The sequence below is a fragment of the Carcharodon carcharias genome, chromosome 7 (genome assembly GCF_017639515.1).
Source record: "Carcharodon carcharias isolate sCarCar2 chromosome 7, sCarCar2.pri, whole genome shotgun sequence".
Taxonomy (NCBI): Eukaryota; Metazoa; Chordata; class Chondrichthyes; order Lamniformes; family Lamnidae; genus Carcharodon; species Carcharodon carcharias.
In genome coordinates, this window is record NC_054473.1 from 143,079,834 (window position 1) to 143,100,696 (window position 20,863).

Here is a 20,863-nt window from a genome sequence, read left to right on the forward strand (position 1 = left end):
ACCTCGATTGAACCTGGCTCCACCACCCTCTCAGAAAGTTCGTTCCAGACTCCAACCACCCTCTACCTCAGGTTTGTCCAATCCACAGCCCGCGGGCTGCACTGCCCCTCTCTGGCTTCAAAGCAATTGTCGAAAATGCCGCTAAGGCAGGTTAGTAAATTAAGATTTCTGCAGGGCACTGCTCCTCCAATCACAGCCTGCTTCTCTCCTGCATTTGCTGCTGATAGGGTCATTTATTGAGCCTATCAGCAGTTAACATGGGAGAGAAACAGGGTGTGATTGGAGGAGCAGCAAACACCAGCAACTATGAGTATGTGGAGATAGAGAGAGAGAGACACTCCGGTGGAGCACGGGGCCTCCGCCCACCATACTTTCCTGTGGCTCTGGCTGCGTTCCCCCGACTCCTGGTGCTTTCTTCCGGTTCATTCCGCTTCCCCCCCCAGTTCACCCCACTTTCCCCTGGCTCTCCCCATGTTCCCCCAGCCCTCAGTACTCCCCTCGGTGGGCACCTGCATTTGGGCACTGCTAGGCCTCAGGCCTTGCTCAGGTCACTCTTCTGCTCAACCCCCCACCCCGCTGCCAATGTAGTGAGTGAGGGTGAGGAAGTGAATGTGTGGGTGGGTGAGTGAGTATGAGGGTGGGTGAGTCAGTGAGTGTAAGGGAGGGTGAGTTAGTGATTGTGAGGGAGGGAGTGAGAGAGTGAGAGTGAATAGGAAGAGTGGGTGAGAGGGTGAGTGAGGGTGGGCAGTTTACACACAATGTCTCTGAATCATGCAGTAGGTGGATTCTCAACTAAGATTGTCTGCTACAGCATGATCTAATTTGTCTTGGCAAAACTTGAGCATTAAACACCCATCCATATGGAGGACTAACATCATTTTTACTACATCCAATCCATATAACTGACTGACCTAATGTTTACTGATATTACCCACCCAAGTACAGAACTGATTATTTTTATAATGTTAATTGTGTGTATGTGTGCTTGCATGAGGAGTGAGAGTGTGTGGGGAGGTGTGAGAGAGAAAGCGACAGTGAGAGAGTGTGTGTGTGTGAGAGGGGCGTGTGTGTGTGTATGCGTGTGATGAGTGTGTGTGTCTGTGGGATGGGTTTGTGTGGGGTGTGTGATGGGTGAGTGTGTGTGTGAGGTGAGTATGAGTATGTCTGTGGGTGGGGTGAGTGTATGTGAGGGATGAGTGTGTGTGTGGGGGTGAGGGGGGTTTGTGTGTGGGGGGGGTGTGTGTGTGTGTGGGTAGGCGAGTATGTGTGTGTGGGTGTGGGGGCGAGTGTGTGTGTGTCTGAGGGGTGAATGTGTGAGTATGTGAGGGGTGTGGGTGTGTCTGAGGAGTGAGTGTGTGTGCGTATGTGTGTGTGGGGGGGGGGGCGTGTGTATGTGTGGTGTGTGTGTGTGTGTGTGGGGTGAGTGTGTGTGTGTATGTGAATGTGTGTGGGTGAATATGCGTGAGAGAGTGAGATATTTATTTTGCTCAGCAAGTTGTTTCTTTTCATACATCAGCTTTTATTTTGAAATACATGTTTAATGTTGTGCCAAACCTTATCTTTCTGAAATATGCTCATCGGCCCTGAGTGTGAGGAAAATTTAAATGTGGCCCCCCCATACAAAAAGGTTGGACAAGGCTGGTCTACCTGGTAGAATAACAATTTGCAAAGCAACTCAATTTTCCTATTTTTGGATTTCCTCAAATTGTGATCATCTTCGTTCTATCCCCATCAATAATTGAACAAGCCTAAAGGATTTAATGGTGCTCAAAGTCACGTTATAACTAATCTTCAAGTCGTTCTGTCTCACTGTCTTAGTTGTATAAATTGTTAGAGTTGTCCAGCGTTCATTGTCATAAAGTTGAGTTTTTAAAAGATAATGGATTTCATTTCAGACATAACTTACCATAATCAAATACGATAAATACTTATTTGTGTCCTACTGTTACTATGATTGGAATTTTACACACCCTAACCGAGAGTGGGCAGGTACTTGGGGATGGAAGAGTGCAAAATTGGGTGCGATGGCAGGGATGTGTCAGCATGTGGCAAACCTGCCAGAGAAACCCTAACAGCCTGTCCCCAATGGAGGCACCCCCCCCCCCAACCCTGCCACAGCAGAAAGGGCCGTCTCTGTTCAAAATTCCCCCCCAACCCCTGTCTCCCGACTGCACCTCCTCCCCATACCATTGGGGCATGTCCAACTTACCTTCCTGCCTGGCCTCCCGCATGGTTCCACATTGGCAACCGGCTGCAGTCCCAGCAGTGGTCACTGCTCCCAGTGGCACTGCTGTGACAGGAGAGCTCTTGGAGAAGGGACATCTTCCCACATGGGCTCAAAAGCCATGACCTCAGGCAATTAACTGCCTGATGATTGCAAAACCTGGTTGTGGCTTCCAGGTCTGAGAGATGGGCTCGACCCTGAATTTTCAGCCAGTGGATGGAACCACCATCTCCACATAAAATCCAGCCCTATATTTCCAAAATAAACTATGTCTCAAGTCATTAAATCAACAATTTTTTAAACGACTTAAAAATGAAGTATTTAAAATTGTGAGCTGAGCACTTTTCAAATTTAAACTCAATGATTTAATAATTTTTTACATTAACCCAAACTTAACATTGAATTATGTCTTTAAATGTTTAGAGTGTAACCACATATTAATGGTACCGGGGGAAATATATTGTTTTCTAGACGACACCCAAATGAGTTTTAAATTTTACACACAATAATCTAAATCTGTTCCTAATCAAGCTTCCAGAGGAAATAGGAAATCTTTACCTGGATTTTGCCAAGTTCACCAGTGCTCTCCATTCTGCTAGCAACATTAACAGCATTCCCCCATATATCATACTGAGGCTTCTGTGCTCCAATGACACCAGCAATCACAGGTCCATGGTTTATGCCTGTAAAGAACAAAAATGGATACTAAGTAATGACCAGACATACAACTTGATTTTATATTGGAATCTGGAAGGACATGATTTATAGTTTTGTTAGGCAGTCATTTTAAAATTTGGATAATTATTGCGGACAATGGATTGTAATGATATAGTCCTCCTGAAAGACACTTCAAATTTCTATGATGGGGAATAAGCAGTTGAATTACGATGTCACCAATATGAAAATATTCTAGTTAGAGAACAACAACAACATATTTCTATGTTGTCTGTCCTAAGCATAAGTTTCTTTTTGCATCAACTTTGCAAAGAGGGCAACTTGCAATCCTTTTTTTAAAGTACGGCTAATTAAGAATTTGTAATTCTCCCAGAATTATGGAATATAACTAACCGATACGCAGCTTAAAATTATTGAAAGAATGTCTGTTGATGCCATCCAGTTTACTCATTAACGCAGTGGCAAACTCCACCATGATGCCAATGTGAGCACAAGGCTTTTCACTATCCTGTCAAAAAAATAAAGCAAATGCACTATTAAACATGCAGAAATAAGAAGCTAATATTCAACCACAGAACATCATAATCCAAAGGCACTGAATACTTGTAATAAAGGTCACATTTCAAATTACTGCACCAAGAACCAGCGAGTTCCTAGCTATGACTACAAATCTAAAATGAAATTTTTATTTAAAACATTTATATAAAATATACCTTGTGGACTCAATAGGGTACATGCATCTTAGTTTCAAAACTAATTATTTATCACATCAAGTATGTCAACTTATTCTGAATTTATACTGAAAGTAATTAATAGAAAGAAAAGCAGAAAAAGACAGAAATGTGCAACAGGTTCTTCAGTGGACTTGAGTTATCACATCTTTCAGCTGCTGATCAACCAACCACCTTTTCAGATTTTATTTCAGCTTCCCAACATTCGATTTTTTTTATGAACAATTAGCATTGAAGTAATGTTGGGCAATTTGATAGGTCCTTATTTTCACCTTAGAGGCACATCACTCATGTTGGCACACCCACCTTGGTTAGTAGGGTGGAGGCGGTGGGGAGGTTGGGAGGATGTGGAACAGAGTTGGGCCTGCCCCTACAGGACACAGGTCAGATGCAGCCACGTGGGCTCCCAAGTGCCGAGGCAGGCTGGTTATAAGGCCCACCTTGGTTCTCTGCGATTTTGTTCCAGTGGTGTTATTAAATATTAGGCCCTGTAGCCCTCACTCCTCATACTTTCACCACTCCCCATGCCTCGTCCATGCCAAGTCATGCCAACCCATGCTCCTCACCCACCTCCAATGACCCCTCATACCCTCCATGCCAACTCATGACCTCCCCCCCACTCATCCTCATAGCCCCTATGCCAACTTAGTGCAAACTCATGACAACCCATACCCTCATCCACCATCCTTGGACGTTACACCTTCCATGTCAACTCACCCACATCCACCATGGGAAGAACTCACGATCCATGCAGAGATGAAATATAATAAAGTTCTAAGTATCTCACAGATTTCACTATATAAAAACACTCTCATTCATGAAATTGTTTCAAACTCCTCTCCAAGCCACATACCATCCTGACTTGGAACTACGACACTGTTCCTTCACTGTCGCTGGGTCAAAATCCTGGAACTCCCTTCCTAACAGCACTGTGGGTGTTCCTACAACACATGAACTGCAGCGGTTCAAAAAGGCAGCTCACCATCACCTTCTCAATGGCAATTAGGGATGGGCAATAAATGCTGGTCTTGCCAGCGACACCTGCATTCCACGAAGGAATAACAGAAAAATTGATTTAAATATTCAATAAATTGAAAGCCCCTTAAGTATTTAATCCCTTATAAAACACACATTTGCATTCATAACCCCACATTAATGATATCTTATCCTTTAATCCCCTTTTGGAGCTGTCAATGAAACTGTGAATTTACAGTCTTTCACAGTGATAATGACACATTGTGGAAGCAGTCAAGCAGTAATGATGTTATAATGATAGCACTTAGGGTTACGTCAACAAACATCCATTGAAACTGCTAGAACAGATTTTATTTTATTTTCACGGACCCATGCAGGCAGTCTTTTTCAAAATTTAAAGTGCAGGGGATTTAAGCAACTTGACAGCTTGACAGTTCTACATAACTTAATTGTCCTTCGCAAGCATTTATGTCTTCACCAAAAAGTTGTGGAACACATACTGTGGGTTGAGGCCATCCCTGGAGTGAAAGTTGGATCTGCTTGTCCTGTGCAATGAGTTTAAATAGCCCAGCCAATTCGTAATTCATGCCAGTATATTTCACACCTTGCCCCCTTTCCCCTACCAGCAAAATGGGATCTGGAGAAAAATGGGGTGGGACTTCCAACTCCAGGTCCCATTCGCCACTTTTAAAGACCCCCGTAATCTCCCTGACTCAGTGAAAAACTCGGTGTTTATATTGAGGTTACTTCTCTTAAAGGATAACTGGAGAACACTTAGTACAGGTAAAAAATATGCTTACCATACATTGCTCTGACTACCAATAGTTTTGAAGCTAGAAAAAATGCTTAGTCACAATCTGCACATGAAATATTTTGTTATGTGAATGATCTAGATATCCTTGTATGTTACCATCAAAACAACAATTCACAGGTTAAAGGAAGCATAACATTAAATTGTTTTTCCTGAACAAGTTATGTAAAAGAAGTGTGTTAAATGGACATAAATAAACAAGGGCTCAAAATAAAATTTCCTGGAGCCTATTATTTATCAAGCAACTGTTACTGTCAGTACACTCTTACTTACAATAATAAGTCTAATCAGAATTCAGGAGAATCTGATTAGGAACTGAACGTGGAGTGCTGGGACACTGAGTTGTAGCCCTATGAACCATTTATATGTTTTTTTAAAAGTTTAAGAACTAATTAGCATTTTGTTAAGTTGAAAAATTGGTACAAAAACAAATCCCTGAAGTCATAATAAAACGGTATTTTTGTTCCCCATGCACATTTATAGATAAAATAGCAACTAAATTGCCAAGAATCTAAACAAATTGTTTAAATTTGTGACAGGATCTCAAGAGAAAAAGGCTATGCTGGTGATGTCAGTGCTACCCAGGATTACCTGTTTATTTTCTTGACCCGTGCCAATACTAAGACCTGCAGCAGCCATGTAGGTGCTCCCAATAGTTTTTATCTTTTCAACGCCACTGAATTTCGGTTTTGACAAAAGCTGCAAAAGAAGTGTATAATGTAGCAAATGTATAAAAAAACATGTTTTGCACAGAGTGGACACAAATCATTTAAACTCCAGTAAAAGTCTTGCAAAAAAAAATAAACTTACCTCATCAAAATCCGCTATTATTTCATTTAATAATCTCAGGCACTCGAGTCCTTCTTTGTTTACATCGCATTCTGTGTAAAATTCTTTGAAATCAGGAATTGACGCAAACATGATACAAACACAGTCATAAGACTGATGATACAAATCCTGCACAAGAAAACATGAAAAAATAAAAAGGTTTCCTCATATCAATAAAACACATGTTTAGAAAAGGTTAAATAACAACCAACATGTCTACACATATTATGCAGCCTAGAATATTTTTTTCCCAGGTGTTTCCTTTTCTTTCCCCTTTTCTCATAAATACATGCTGGGTTGTAGTAGCATGGGATTCAGTTCCTTCTGGTAACTCATCCAAGTTTAGATCCATATAGTGCATCAGGATATTCAAGCTCTATGATCGTCACTAATAATAAGCAAATCTTTATTTCAAATGCTACACTGTACTTGGCAGCATCTCCATCATCCATGTAAGGTATTTTCCTTCATCTGCCCAAGATGTTACAATCCTGTTGTGGAGCATTAACATTTAAAGCAGAAATCCAAACTCCCAGCAATTAACCGACATAACTATGCCACAAGATTTCACATTTTTAAACTAAAGCAAACTTTATGATGTATAAAGAGAAGTTAAGCAAAGCAAGCACTACTAAATTATCCCTATAGCTTATAAACACTTATGCTATAAGTTCAGTCCTACTTTTTACATCCCCCACAAGGGTTCCCTTATCTTACGAAATTGTGAAGGTTCATTCATTTTCCTGGGAACAACCAAAAGATGTGCCACAGCACTCCAGAATTCACTTTCATTCCCCTCAGCATTCCAGCTATCCTCCAAGATTAAGATTCTACAGGCATCCTTGCAGTAGCTTTTCTGACTACGTGACCCTCCACCCTTTCTTCACAGACATCATGACTGTGGATGCTTCAGCTCCTTGTTTGGGTTGCCAGCAGATACTCAGCTACGTTCCCACAGTTTTCTAATCTAACTTGCTGACTGCTTTCTGCCACAAGGCTCTGTGAGGAGCCTTCTACTATCCACAAAAAAAGTAAATCTTCCAGCTGCTTTTCCCTCACAAAACTCAAACTGAGTTTGAGCCCCACTCACATTCCACATAATGAACAATGAAGTTAGTATTTTCTCTGCTTGAAGGGGAGGCCTAACTATCATCTCCTGCTTGCTCTCAATCCAGTGAGATGCAGGCTACACCAAAGGAAAGCCTCAACTGCCTCTGTCTGTTCCCCAAACTGAACTGCTTGTTTCTGTCAAAACAAAAAGAAAACACAAAGCACACAAAACAAAACATTAAACAATAGAACCTTCCAAAAAAGGTTCCACCCAGAATCACTACCTATCTGGCATCGTGGCATGCTTTGGGATGGTTCAAAAAGAAATGAAAATAAATTATTTTAACATCAACACAACTCTTTGATTCTGTAACCCATATGAATAATTTACATTGCTATTGGAGTTTTATGACCCCGTCCCCCAAAATTGCTGGCACTGTTAAGGAACTCTCCGGTTTTACTTTCTTTTGATCTGGAAACCGCACACATAAGTTAAATCTTTTATTCCAATAAGCATAGATCTTTTGGCTCCATTACAAGCTCAGGGATGGGTCATTCATTGTTGTAGCTTTACAATTTTACCTTTGAACTTTTAAGATAAACATGTGTTAGCTTTTAACTCCAAGCTTGTTTGAAGTGCATTCACTTTGAGATGCCTATCTATTTCTTAACCAGATGGCCCCATTTATCTACAGTTAAAACATTAATTCCTAAAACTAAAAGTTATATTCTAAAACATGAATTATTATCTAGATGTTGACAACTATGGGGATGATAAATTTGCCAATAAAGTATATCAAGTAGTATGGTAGGAAATTCCTCACCTTATGGCTAACATTTCACTTTCATTATGTATAGAACATTATTTTCTTAATGTCAGCAGTGAGGTAGCTAGTGATGGTGATGCTCTTTAAGGGCAACTGATTTGGAACAGATGGAAGCAACTGGGTGTTTTCCCACCTTCTAAAAACTCTGGTTCAGGAGTCAAATGGGAAGTTAATAGAATAGACCTGAAAAAAAAACTAGGGCAAATTTTCAACTTGCCACATGGTGTTGTGAAATGACTGCCTGTTAAAAACTGCCTGATGTTCATTTCTTAAACCTATCCCACTGTGTATTTCTGCTCGTGTAGTGTTCTAATTAAACTCCAAGTTTACTGTTAATGTGCTACAATATTTTTCAGCACACCAATTCCAAACATGTAAAAACCGACCAATTTGGCACACATAAATGAAGCTTGCACAAGTAATAAGACCAAAATGTAGTTAGGCTAATTTGTGATGTCTTCTCTGAATCTAAAAGAATCACTTTCAAAAATCTAACTCAATATTCATTTTCTCTTTTAGCGTCAATCAGCGGCAGCCCATGTGAATTGTCCTGACGAGTGCAAGACAAAAACCTTCGACAGCATGTGTCTCTTTTTCAGCAATACTAATATGAAATTGTGCAAACTCCCTAATGCACAAGACAGACGTTGTGATTGACATTTTGGGAGGACAGGAAGAAAGGAAAAGGAGGTGGGGTGGCTCTGTTGAAAATGGATGAAATCAAAACAGTTTAAAGAAACGATCTTGCTCCAGAGGGTCAAAATGTAAAATCAGTTCGAGATAGCAAAGAAATAGCAAAGTTACTGGTGGGAATGGTTTATAGGCCCGTTGATATTAGCTACACTGTAGGACAGAGTATATATCATGAAAAAATGGGGGCTTGCAAGAAAGGTACTGCTATAATTGTGGCAGATTTTAAACTTCATATGGATTGGACGAATCAAATTGGCAAAAGTAGCCTGTGGATGAGTTCATAGAGTGCATTAGGGACTGTACTTGGAACAATACATTCTGAAACCAAACAGGGAACAGGCTACTTTAGATCTGGTAATGTGTAATGAGACAGGATTAATTAATGACCTCAGAGTAAAGGATCCTCTAGGCAAGAATGATCATAAAAAAGCAGAATATTATTTAAATGCAGAGAGACTGCAGAATGCTACAGAGGGATCTGGGCTTCCTTGTACATAAATCGTAAAATGTTAGCATGAAGGTATAGCAAGTAATTCAGAAGGCAAATGAAATGTAGAGTTTTATTGCAAGGAGAATGGAGCATGAAAGTAAGGAAATCAGCCTAGTGAACCATCTCTGAACTACAGGGCATTGGTGGGACTGCACCAAGAGGACTGTGAATGGTTTTGGTCTCCTTACTTAAGAAGGGATATACTTGCATTGGAAGCAGTTCAGAGATGGTTCACTAAACTGATTCCTGGGTTGAAGGGGTTGTCCTACGAGGAAAGGTTGAGTAGGTTGGGCCTAAACTCATTGGAGTTTAGAAGAATGAGAGGTGATCTTATTGAAACATATAAGATTCTGAGGAGATTTGAAAGAGTAGATGCTGAGAGGATGTTTCTTCACATGGGGGAATCCAGAACTAGGGGGCATTGCGAATGAGGAGGATTTTCTTCTCTCAGCAGGTCATTAGTGTTTGGAATTCTCTTCCCCAGTGAACAGTGGAGGCTGGGTCACTGAATATGTTCAAGGCTGAGTTAGGCGGATTTTTGATCAACAAGGAAGTCAAGGATTATGGGGAGCAAGCTAGAAAATGCAGTCAAGGCCACAATGAGATCAGCCATGGTCTTATTGAATGGTGGAGCAGGCTTAATGGGCTGAATGGCCTACTCCTGCTCCTGTTTCTTATAATCTTTTGTGATGGACCTCCTCCCCACTCTGTGCTATCCACATGCATCACGATCAAAGCAGTAGAGATTCTAAATAAAAATTGTAAAAATGAAACTCAGTTCTAAATGCTAGAATTATATGGCAGGCCTGTTAATATCTGCTATAGAATATCAGGTTAATATTTCAGATGGATCCTGTCTTCTTCACTCCCAAGATGGTACCACTTTGATACAAGTGCTTACACTATCTTGCCGGATACGATAATATAATCTCCATAGGAACAGAAGGTATTTTAGTTACAGAGATCAACACTTTTATGCACGTGAAAGAATAATCTGACACTTGCTATCACCGGAGAGATACTTGTTCTGGAGATAACTAATCCTTAGTTGAACTGTAAGTATGCAGTTGGATGATTTCTTCAGCAAAGTATTACAGCCAACAACTAAACACTCCCTCACATATGTTGTTCATCATTTTGATTTTCATGCAGTAGGACTGGGTATAAAAAAACTGTTTGGGCAATGATTAATCTGGCACTGGCAAATATTGGATGGGTACAAGTAATCCATACCTCATTCTTTTTATTTTCACCAATGAAGTGTTCAGCAACATGTCTTGGCAACACGTTTTCCAATAACAAGCGATTGAGGTTCTCCATCGTCTCAATTTCTTCCCTCTCTTTTTTAAATTTATTCTTCCATAGAAAGTCTAGTCGACAGCAATATTCATTCTGCAAATTAAATATAAGCTGTTTTTGCCAGCCACTGATTTAATTGGAGGAAAACGTTACATATTTCAGCACTGCAATTTTTTATACCTGTTTTGCTAAAAACAGTAGAGTGAATCCAAATAGGAGGAGGTAAAAGCTACCCATAATCTTGGGGTTTTTCACAGGAGTTCTGCTGCCACTGCTGAAAAATTAAAAGTACAAAATGAGTTGTTGCTAATTAAATGAAATATTATGTTTTAAATTCAGGAATGATAAAGATACTTCTATGACTATTTGATAAAGGTATCACCATCATACAATAAACACAAGCAAAATGATATTGCACACTTTTACAGAATAAGTTTTACATCATTTGTACAATGTGAGTTGTGCAACTAATCCTATTTTACAAGTGCACAGGAAACAAATATTTTCACCACTGACAATTGGATGGGCACACACATACGGATATCTCCGCAGGCCTCCTTCAGACTAAAATGCACAGGCAGCTTAATTTGGCAAGATAGTGATTTTATTTGATTCCTGATTCCCAAAGAGCACAATGGCACAACAAAGGGTGGGATCATCCTAGGTTTGCACTAAGTGTGGCAGAGGGCAGATAAAAGAACATTTTTCCCGCCAGCTGTAATGGCTGCTTTTCATGCCGTATCGTCCCAATCCCACCTCATTAATCATGCCTTCCATGGAAACACGCTGTTCCGATGGTGGGCAGGCTCTCATTCGCCCTCCATGCCATCACCTCACCTTCACTCCATTGCTTTTCTGCAGTGGCAACACGAGAGGGAAAAGGGGCAGGTCAATGTCCCCCCCAGATGCATCGTTCCTTCAAAGAGTCAGGCTAGGGCCCTCAGGCACCCAAAAAGACAAAGAGTGGCAGATGGACACCCCTGGGACATCCATTCAGGAATCTCAGAGGTTGTCCTCTCCCTTTGAGTCCCCTTTGCCTGTGATCCTCTCAACCTCGTCCTCTGTCACCGCAGAGGGAGCAGCTGACCCACAGGAGGACAGCCAAAGCAAGCCAAGGCCCCCAAGGCCTTGAGTCTCCAGAGGATCCATGCCAAAGTTATCAGAGGCAACAGGGCTAACCATTGCACAGGCTGTCTCCACCCCTGCTGCGGATGTCAGGGCAGCACCTAGAAGTCTAAGGCGTTCAAAAGTTAAGAAATTCTGATCATATTGGTTGCATGGGTGAACACATTTTGTAACTTTGTCAATCTGGAAATATATGCACTTCCACTGAATAATGTGTAATGTTGCCTTTCAGCTTCATTGACAGGCTTCGTGAGTCCTCCCACTGCGCACCAAGCCCCCCTCCCCCCCCCCAGCAATCCAGCTGCACAAGCTCGGTCTATGAGTGATTCTGGAGGAAAAAGTGTGTGTATGGCAGGGCCTTTTGGAGCCTCTTGCTCTCCCACACGTGTGGATCCTTCCCGTATCACACTCATCTCACTGTCCTGAGCATTTTCAATGCTGCCTGCTGGGGTTCGCTTTCAGTTGTCCATCTGAGTTGAAAAGCATCTCCACCCACCCACTGATCTCACTCCCATGCAGCACCAGTGCCCATCAAACACGACTCTCATTTCATTTCCGATTTGGCAAGGTCCTGCTATGTTTTTTCCTGTGCTCCCCCGTCCTTTCTCCTCCCCCAGTCAGCTATTTCCTTTCTCCCATCACTGTCAATACCCCTGGCATCACCTTCCGCCTCTCCTCCATGACCTACCAGCCTCAACACTTTCCTTTCGGGGATGTCCAGGTAAACATGCATGTTCCCTCCCTTCTTGAAAATCCCATCCCCTATCCACATTAACATGCCCCACTTCCTCCTTCCCACCCCCAGGGTCCGTGTCTGGCTCTGAGTCCCCATCAGCCACCCTCGCCACCCCTTCTACCGATCCCATTACACCCTCACCCTCCCACACTACTACCTCACTTTGCCTTTGGTCATTCTCACCATTCCCTCGAACCATGTCCACTCTCAGTTCGCTTCCCAGGAGGCAGTCATGGGCTCATCAGACCCCTCCCTTGCATGTTCACCTGGACATCCCCTCCTTGGAACTCCTTCCCACCCCCAACGCACCCCCCCCCTTAGTCCTTCCCCCTTCCTGACTCCCTCAGACACCCTTATTTCTTCCTTCAGCCTTACTTCTTCCCCTCTCTGGACTTCTTTCCCTCTCCACGCTCTCCCCCCGAATTCCTTCCCTTACACCTTCCTCCCTCTAACACCTACCTTCCCAGTTACAGTCTTCTCCCAATTACCCCCTCCTAGCCCTGTAGTCCCTCTCTTCTTCCAACCACAACCCCTACCCCCCGACACCTGTGTTCCCCCCTCCCAATCTCACCACCTCCGACTCCTCTTCTTCTCCCTGTCGATCTTGGACATTGCTCCACCACCCTCCAGTACATCTTCCTCTCCCAAACTCAGCTGGACCTTCCTTTCCACCCCCTCGACGATCATCTTTTGTGAGCAGACCCTCAACGGTGATTTTCCACCTTCCGTGAGCTGCTTCGTGGCAGAGTCATGTCCATGAGTATCCACCCAGCATGCCATGGACGTTCCTCCAGGGTTCCGCTGCTGTTGGTCTCCAGCATCTTCTGCTCCTCCGATGTCCACAATGTGAGCAAGGCCCTGGTGGTAAGTCCCAACTTCTGCACGTCACACTTGTCAAAACATGTTCTGCACCACCGTGTTGTCCTGCCGACATGGGCAGATGATCCAACCTGGGGGAATGATTCCGGTGGGCTGGCCTTTTAATGATATGCAATGAGGTTCCTGACATCTGACAGTGGAAAAAAAAGGCCTGCCATTGACGGGTAGAGTGGACGATTGCAAATTGGTTTCACAACATCATGAAACCGATATTTGGCTTTCTCGCCATATTGTCCGCTCATGCAGCTGAACACACCCTGTGCCAGCGGGCACGGAAAGTTCTGCCCAAAGCCTCCATCTTTATCACATGAGCTATTGAATAAGTTTGATTTTTGAAATTAAGTGTATACTATGAGCAGCAGAGTGTGGAGAAGGGGATAAATAATAGTCTGGAAGTACAAACTTTGCACCTGCTGCTCCCTACACAGAATAGTCCAAACCTTTGATAATTTAACTGAGGAAAGGCACAGGACAAGAACCAAGAGCCTCCCAATGGGGAGAGAAACTTTATTTTTTGATTGAAGGGGAGTCAGCTCCTGGTACTAACCTCCTGAATTTCATTTATAAAGAACCACTGGACTATCCACCACTTTAGCCAAGTATTAGTGCATGGTAGTGCAACACTCGGACAGCAATGAATATTGAAAAATAAGAATAAAAATGAATTGTAAAAATAAAAATTTTGCAACGTAGTTTAACAGATATTTTTCTCAATGGGGTAACTGAAATTATTTACAAGCTGCTTCTAATGGTCCACACTATGCAGTTATATAATTCCAATAGTTATGACATTTAACCCAAAGCTGCACCAAATAAGTCCATTCTATACATGCTTCACACCGGACACAAGTAACAGCTAAAAAAGTATGAAGCAGAAGCTTTCACACAGGAAGTTACCTGTATGACTAGGGAATGGCAAACAGAGGCTAAAGCTAAAAGTAGAAGAAAGCAGAAGACAATATAATGTTACTGGAGGATTTTATCCTCTCCTTTGGCCTAGGCATTTTTTTTCAATTTTTTGTTTATGCGCTGAACAAATTTTAAAAAGATCTCTGCACATGGGTGCTGATCAATTTTGTTGGCCAATCTGGGGCCTTGTTACCGGTTGATGGCCTGGCTATCTGTGGACAGAAGTAGCAATGGGGATAGCAAAATTTTCAAGGGGCAGAATTTTTACCTCGGCAGTGGGCACGCGCCCGACCTGCTCAAGCGTAAAATGACACACGATGTCATGGGGCAAGCGTCCCAACGTCAACGCACAGTCACGTGATATTTCGATTGATGGGCGCGTGCGGGAATCGGCAGCGCGCCCGCCAACAATTTAAAGGCCTTTAAAAAGATAACTTAAATCTTTCGCTGCCCGACCCACCTTATGGTTGGCAGGCAGGTGAAAAGGCCAAGCGGCCTTTGCATTTTTTTGGAAACCTCATCCACTGATGGGATGAGGTTTCCAACATCAAATAAAAATAAAATGTTTTAAATTTAATTTATAACACGTCCCTGCTCATGTGGCAGAGTCACATGAGGACACATGTTTTATTACATTTTTTAAATCTTTATTTGTAATTTTTAAAACTCTTCATCTCCCTGAGGCAGCTCTGTGCCTCGGTGATTTTCAAGCGCTCACTCGTGTACATGTGCAAAGTTCCCCGCTCACTCTCCTCTCCTGCCCGCACAGGCAGCGCTGAGCACTGCCTCTCGCATTGCATACTGGGCAGGCCTTAATTGGCCCACCAGCATGAAATCGTAGTCCAGCCCCAATCTCCCGATCCCAAATGCCCCCACCGAACCTGCCCGACAAGGACAAAATTCCACCCAAGGAGTCAGTTACAGTGACACAGCACATGAACATTATCAGAGGATTAACATTTCCTGTTAGCAAAATCATACCTGTTCTTCAGAAAATTCTCGTAGGCATCAAACAAAGGAGCATGGGTCTTTAAGAGAATGATGTTATAAATCACACAGGCAACAATTAATAGGAATGCTTTCAACTCAAAGCTAACTCTGAGGAAGGTTGAGCAAGTGATGAGTCCCAGGATACAACAGCATACGTAATACTGCCAAAAACAAATTTAAAATGAATTAGAATATAAACAATGTTCTGTTAACTTCTTATTAAATGATTAATCAATATTTTGGATAATGTGTTAAATGAAATTAATTTCAACTAGCCAATAATGGATTGCCTAAGTTGTTATGCATCTGTTCTCTACTACTCCTGTTGATATCAACAATCAGTAATTGACCACTCGCACAGTTATGGGGAGGAAAGGTAAGAGTGCCACTGTCCTGAGAGACAGCTCCAACATCCAGTCTTACTACCTGCTTAGTCAATGTATATGACAGCTCCTAGTCCTACCCAAACCCATTGCCTCAAACAATCCATCCATGAATATGCTGTAGATACCCTTAAAAGTCTGAATCAGATCCCCTAAGTCTATGCCACTTCATCAAATTCAAACACACAGCACAAAGTCTTCCTCCATTACTCAGTGCACTCAGGATAGGGATCATCCTTGATACTCTTAAGTATACAATTTCTGGACAATGTCCTTCTTGAGGTGAGGGGTGGTGGGGGGAGGGTAGGGCATCAGGGATCAAAAAGGTACATAAAAACGAGATCTTAACAAAGCCTTATACAGCCCTATTATTATAGCCTTAATCTTACATTGAACAATCTGTACAATGCAATACAACCAACTTGAAGCTTTGGAGCGTGATGAGTGATCACTCTCAGGTCTCTCTCCATTTATGTTAACTTTAACATGTACCCACTCATGTATACCCTCTATCTGAATTCTGCACCCTCACATGCAGCTGCTTACTTAGCTATATTTAAAAACATTTGCTGGTCTTAGGCTCACCTGTAATCTATCCAAATCCTGTTATATTCTGTTTTTTTCAAAAGTCCTGACTTTAATTTATAATATATCATAAAGTGAATTTAATAACGGGCCATTTAGGTCCGGCTCCAGATTATTAATACACTTACGCAAAGGGTCAACAGCACTGAACCTTGAGGAAACCAATCAGCAACTGCATCACATTGGGAAGTAACTGCATTTAAAGACATCCTTTGCCTACAGCACAATAGCCAGTTTATGATTCATCTCACACTACAATTTTAATACTATGGGCATGAAACTTGTCTTCACTCGTAAAATAAGAGGGCTTGCAGCGAATCAGAAGCCCAGATTATGGCCGGAATTTTCCAGCCCCTCACACTGGTGGGATCTTCCGGTCCCAATGATGTGAATGGAGGATTCAATGGCTCGCCGGTCCTGCTGCAGGGACCTGGAATATTCCGGCCTATAATGTGTGATTTTCTTTTCCATCAACTTCACAAACCAGCTTTGTGTTACTAGCAAAGACTAATTTCACATCACGTGACTTAAATTTAGCACATGACTCCTTTTGGAACTTTATGAAAAGCTTGTTTGAAAATCCATGTAACTGGTGATTATCAGAACTCCAGGATCAACCACTAGTGATTTCTTCAAAATACTGCATCAGGTTTGTCTGAACCAATGTTGGGTATTCCCCAGTAAGCATGAGTGTTCTAAACAATTAATCACATCCCTAATGATGCTTTCCATTAAATTCTCCACCACAAAGTTTAAACATGCACATCTTTAGTTGCCAAATGGTGATTTTAAGTCTTTCTAAGATAAGGGGACCATATGCACCTTCCTCCAATATTGAAAATATCTATTAGCAACCTCTACCATTTCCTACAGTATCAGAGGATAAATTAAATCTGGCCCTAGTGCTTTTCCAACATCAATTCAGCTTTACTTTACTATGTGCAAGCAACCCATTTCAGCATCTGCAATGCAAGGGACAGATCCAACCTTCTCACAGTAAATAACAATATGCAAATATCAGTACAACTCTTCTGTCATGGCTTTGTTGCCACATAATCCTGCCCGAGTTCCCCTGCATTGGTGCTTTTGAAGGAGCAGCTGGACAGCAGTATGATAAAATGATGGCACCCTTCTGAAGCTCTGAATTTACAAGTGTGGACGAGAGCCTTCTTCCCTTTAAATGATAATTGCAACCATTGAAGAGCTGCTGCTGCAGAGGAAATCTCACCCCATCATTGAACCACCCACCAGTTGCAAATCAAATCCACACTGAGGATGAGCCAGGAGTAAACAATGAAACCAACTGATCATGTGAGGTTGTTTTAAAATCTGCAAGTGTAAGATATAGAATGCAGTGGTCTCACCACCTCAATGGCAGTCTAACGCATCATCTTCTGAGCATGCCATCTTTAATGAACTATGCTTTCTTATGGTGTGTTAAAATTCATGACCGATAGTTTTTCAAGATACTTCAATTCCAGTGACTGACTGAAAACATCATACAAGATTTCAAATTTTAAGACTTTTACTGTAATAAACAAATTGAAAGCAACATTATCTAAACACTATTCAGCAGGCAAATTATGCTTTAAACTACAGAAAATATCCCGTTTAACTTTTTAAAAATGATCAAAAATCCCCCTCCACAGTTAGACTTTATTCTGTCCCTTAAGCGGACACTTCATCCTCCAGGAACCAGTCCAAAACTATTCTCAGCTCCTGATGGCTCATTTCCTTTTCCAGCTGGATAACTTCTAATCCCTGAACTGTCTTTCACAGTGAGGGTTACCCTGGAGACTCCTCCCTCTAGCCAAAGCTAGGCAAATCTTCCAGCCTCCTGTAAATCCTCATGAACTTGGTCACTTCAACCTGAGCATGAGCTCCCACCCACATTCTGCATGGTGAGCAATAGACACTAGCTGCCTCTATTTCTCCGCTCTTTCCCAGATTCTTGCAGACTGACCTGCCTATGAGGTTCAAGGATATCTTAAGAAATCTGTAAGCCAATACTGCAATGGTTTGCTATGGACTCATCCCCACTCAAAGCCGATCTCCATGGTAATATGAATCTGATCGATCTTCCATCCAGATAAAAAGTAGCTGAGCTCTAGCCTCTCAACTCCATTTCATCTTGGAATTAAACATACAACTTAAAGTATAACACTTCTCTGTGAGACTTGGAGACTAAAGTCTAACGAGCGTTATCACATTCCTCTGGTCATTGTTTACAGACATGAACATTCACACCTTCTTCCCAGTAAAACAACCTGGGCCACCATTTAACCTTTAATAGCCAACCCATTCAAGCTTGTTGTCAGACAGAGTTCAGGACAGGTCACATGACCCCCTTCATTCCTCCATTTTATCCTGAACTAAAAGGACAGTCCCAAAACATAACAATCTATAAACTCTGTATTTGTAAGAAGTGGCTGTCTGAAGGTCATCATATAGTTCTACCAAAAACACCCATTCTTCTTCACTCCTAGCTGTACAAAATTTCAAAATTAAATTTTGAGTACCGTCTTCAAGGAGATGCCAGAGGATCGGCTATTAATATATTAAAAATCTTGCAACTGTATACTTCCTGTCAACATTTTCCACCATAAATTCCTACATCCACATTTACAATGGATGCTGCCTGTAAAGGCTTTTCACATGGAAATGACATCCTACCCTCAGTAGAGGCGATGTTTCAACACTGGCAGTAGGATGTAATTACGATGTGACAAGTTCACATAAAGAGTTTCCATTCTAAACATAAACATAACAATTTATAATGAGAGTATGTAAATAAGGACAGAAAATGTAACTTTAAATTGGCAGCTGAGTTACATCCTGACAGGCTGGATCAATTATTCTATGGCCGCTTCATCTGAAGATTGCACTTGACCTTGACCTCCCAGACGCAGAGCTGTGAGAGAGCTTGTTTTCATTAAAATAAAATCTAACCTACATCAATCTTTTTTCCCTTTCTGCTTACTGCTATAATCATCCATTTTACACCAGGGAATGTTACACATCATATTTAATATTTAATGAAACCACTACTTTACTGAGAAGCACAAAAGGTGCTTTAGAGCTATTACCATCATCATTTAATAAACACTTTTAGCCAAGACAAGATTTATTTGCAAGAAAGATGAGGAAGTAACATTTATCTCTACTCACAGCAAGGCAGTAATTCCCTTCCGCTGCAGCATTAGTCTTATTGTGCACTGTTTGATTGGCATTTGTTATGGAGTGCTAGAAAGAAACCAGTAATGTTCAGTATTGCATATAGTTTTCACTGACACCGTGCACTCCTGAAATATGGTAAGAAATAAAATTTAAACCTGAGGTGTTTAATTTGTGGCCCATTGGCCCATAACTGTCTCTTCTGTTTCAATCATCTGGACTTAGCAGATTGGAAAAAGCTGTTCTTAATATTATTGCCTCATTCATGGATATAAAATCTGTGCATCAAGATCGATTATTATCTGCAGCCTAAGATCTACTTAAATTATTGAGAATATTAATTTAACCTTTAAAAGTGAGGCACAAGGCTCCATGGAATACATTAATGCCCGAAAGGTTTGGACGTTTATTTAAAGCCTATCTGTCAAACTAAACATACAAATTTTAAGTTTCAAGAATAAGATTGCATCAGAAGATTCACCTCCAGTTTACCTTTGTACCCTGCATAAACTGGCTTGCAATCAATGACCCAATGTGCATTATCCAGGAGAATACAAAAAGAAGAGAGATAGCCCTGATTGGGTAGAAATTCCAATTGGCATACTTGGCATATGAATAAAGACACTTTCCAACAGGTGTTATTTTTATGCAAATATTAACTGGTAACTGGTCTGAGCTCCATAGTCTGAGCACCATCACCTCCAAGTCACACAACATTGTGTCTTGGATATATAATGACATTCCTTCATCTTCATTTGGTCAAAATCCTAGGAATAGCTAATACTATTGTACAAATGTTACCATTGCAAAGGCTCAGCTGTTCAAGTAAGCCCCACCACCCCACCTTTCAGGGCAACTAGGGACAGGCAATTAGCGTCAACATTCATAGAGTCGCTGACATCATCCACATCCTGAGAACAAAATAAGTTTGTAACAGGATATCCTCCAATCAGAATTTCTATCTCAAATACCAGGAGGAAAATAAGTGTAAACAGAAGAATATTTACAACATTTGTAAATTATGGGTCTGTCAAACTGCTGACCATACATGGTAATATGCCAAAATCACCACTCACCATAAATGTGACCCATTTCCATTCCCTCTTTCCTTACTTCACTTTTAATACCAGCTGTAGGAAACTCACTGCCAACTTCATAAACCACAGGCATTACCACTCAGGTGGGTGGGTGTTGATGTTTTACCATTGCCCGCAGCCACCACCCCCCCCCCCACCCCCACCACCACCAAACCCCCACCCCTCCACCCCCCCAAACCCCCATCCTCACCACTCTCCAAAAATTTATTTTGACGTGCTTACTTGACCTTCAACCATCCACTCTAAATTCTGGAATTGGCCATCATGTTAAATGTGGTTGCATCTTTGTCACAGCTACATCAGAAACAAGCAAACTCCATCTATATGGACTACACATGGTGCTACTGCTTCAGGTGTCATTACTGACATTTGGAAAAATTGC

At 41.7% G+C, this 20,863-nt stretch overlaps 2 protein-coding genes across 8 annotated transcripts in view; one reads left to right on the forward strand and one right to left on the reverse strand.

Annotated features, from left to right (window-relative positions):
* brd7 (bromodomain containing 7) overlaps positions 1–9,544 on the forward strand; it is a 64,750-nt gene extending 55,206 nt beyond the window's left edge. The window contains exon 18 of one of the 2 annotated variants that reach the window (XR_005943503.1): positions 8,641–9,544. The gene's annotated coding sequence lies outside the window, so the exon portion shown is untranslated. Of the gene's footprint in view, positions 1–5,955; positions 6,237–8,640 lie in introns of those variants that run through there. The other variant, XR_005943502.1, reaches the window with a different exon arrangement.
* adcy7 (adenylate cyclase 7) overlaps positions 1–20,863 on the reverse strand; it is a 195,777-nt gene that overhangs the window by 2,921 nt on the left and 171,993 nt on the right. For 3 of the 6 annotated variants that reach the window (XM_041191171.1, XM_041191172.1, XM_041191173.1), the window contains 8 exons: positions 19,379–19,453; positions 15,234–15,403; positions 10,784–10,877; positions 10,538–10,696; positions 6,227–6,373; positions 6,008–6,115; positions 3,293–3,407; positions 2,783–2,907 (listed from right to left, as the gene is read on the reverse strand). In XM_041191171.1, the coding sequence (XP_041047105.1) occupies positions 2,783–2,907; positions 3,293–3,407; positions 6,008–6,115; positions 6,227–6,373; positions 10,538–10,696; positions 10,784–10,877; positions 15,234–15,403; positions 19,379–19,453 (993 nt within the window). Of the gene's footprint in view, positions 1–2,780; positions 2,908–3,292; positions 3,408–4,521; positions 4,572–4,616; positions 4,672–6,007; positions 6,116–6,226; positions 6,374–10,537; positions 10,697–10,783; positions 10,878–15,233; positions 15,404–19,378; positions 19,454–20,863 lie in introns of those variants that run through there. The other 3 variants (XM_041191176.1, XM_041191175.1, XM_041191174.1) reach the window with 3 other exon arrangements.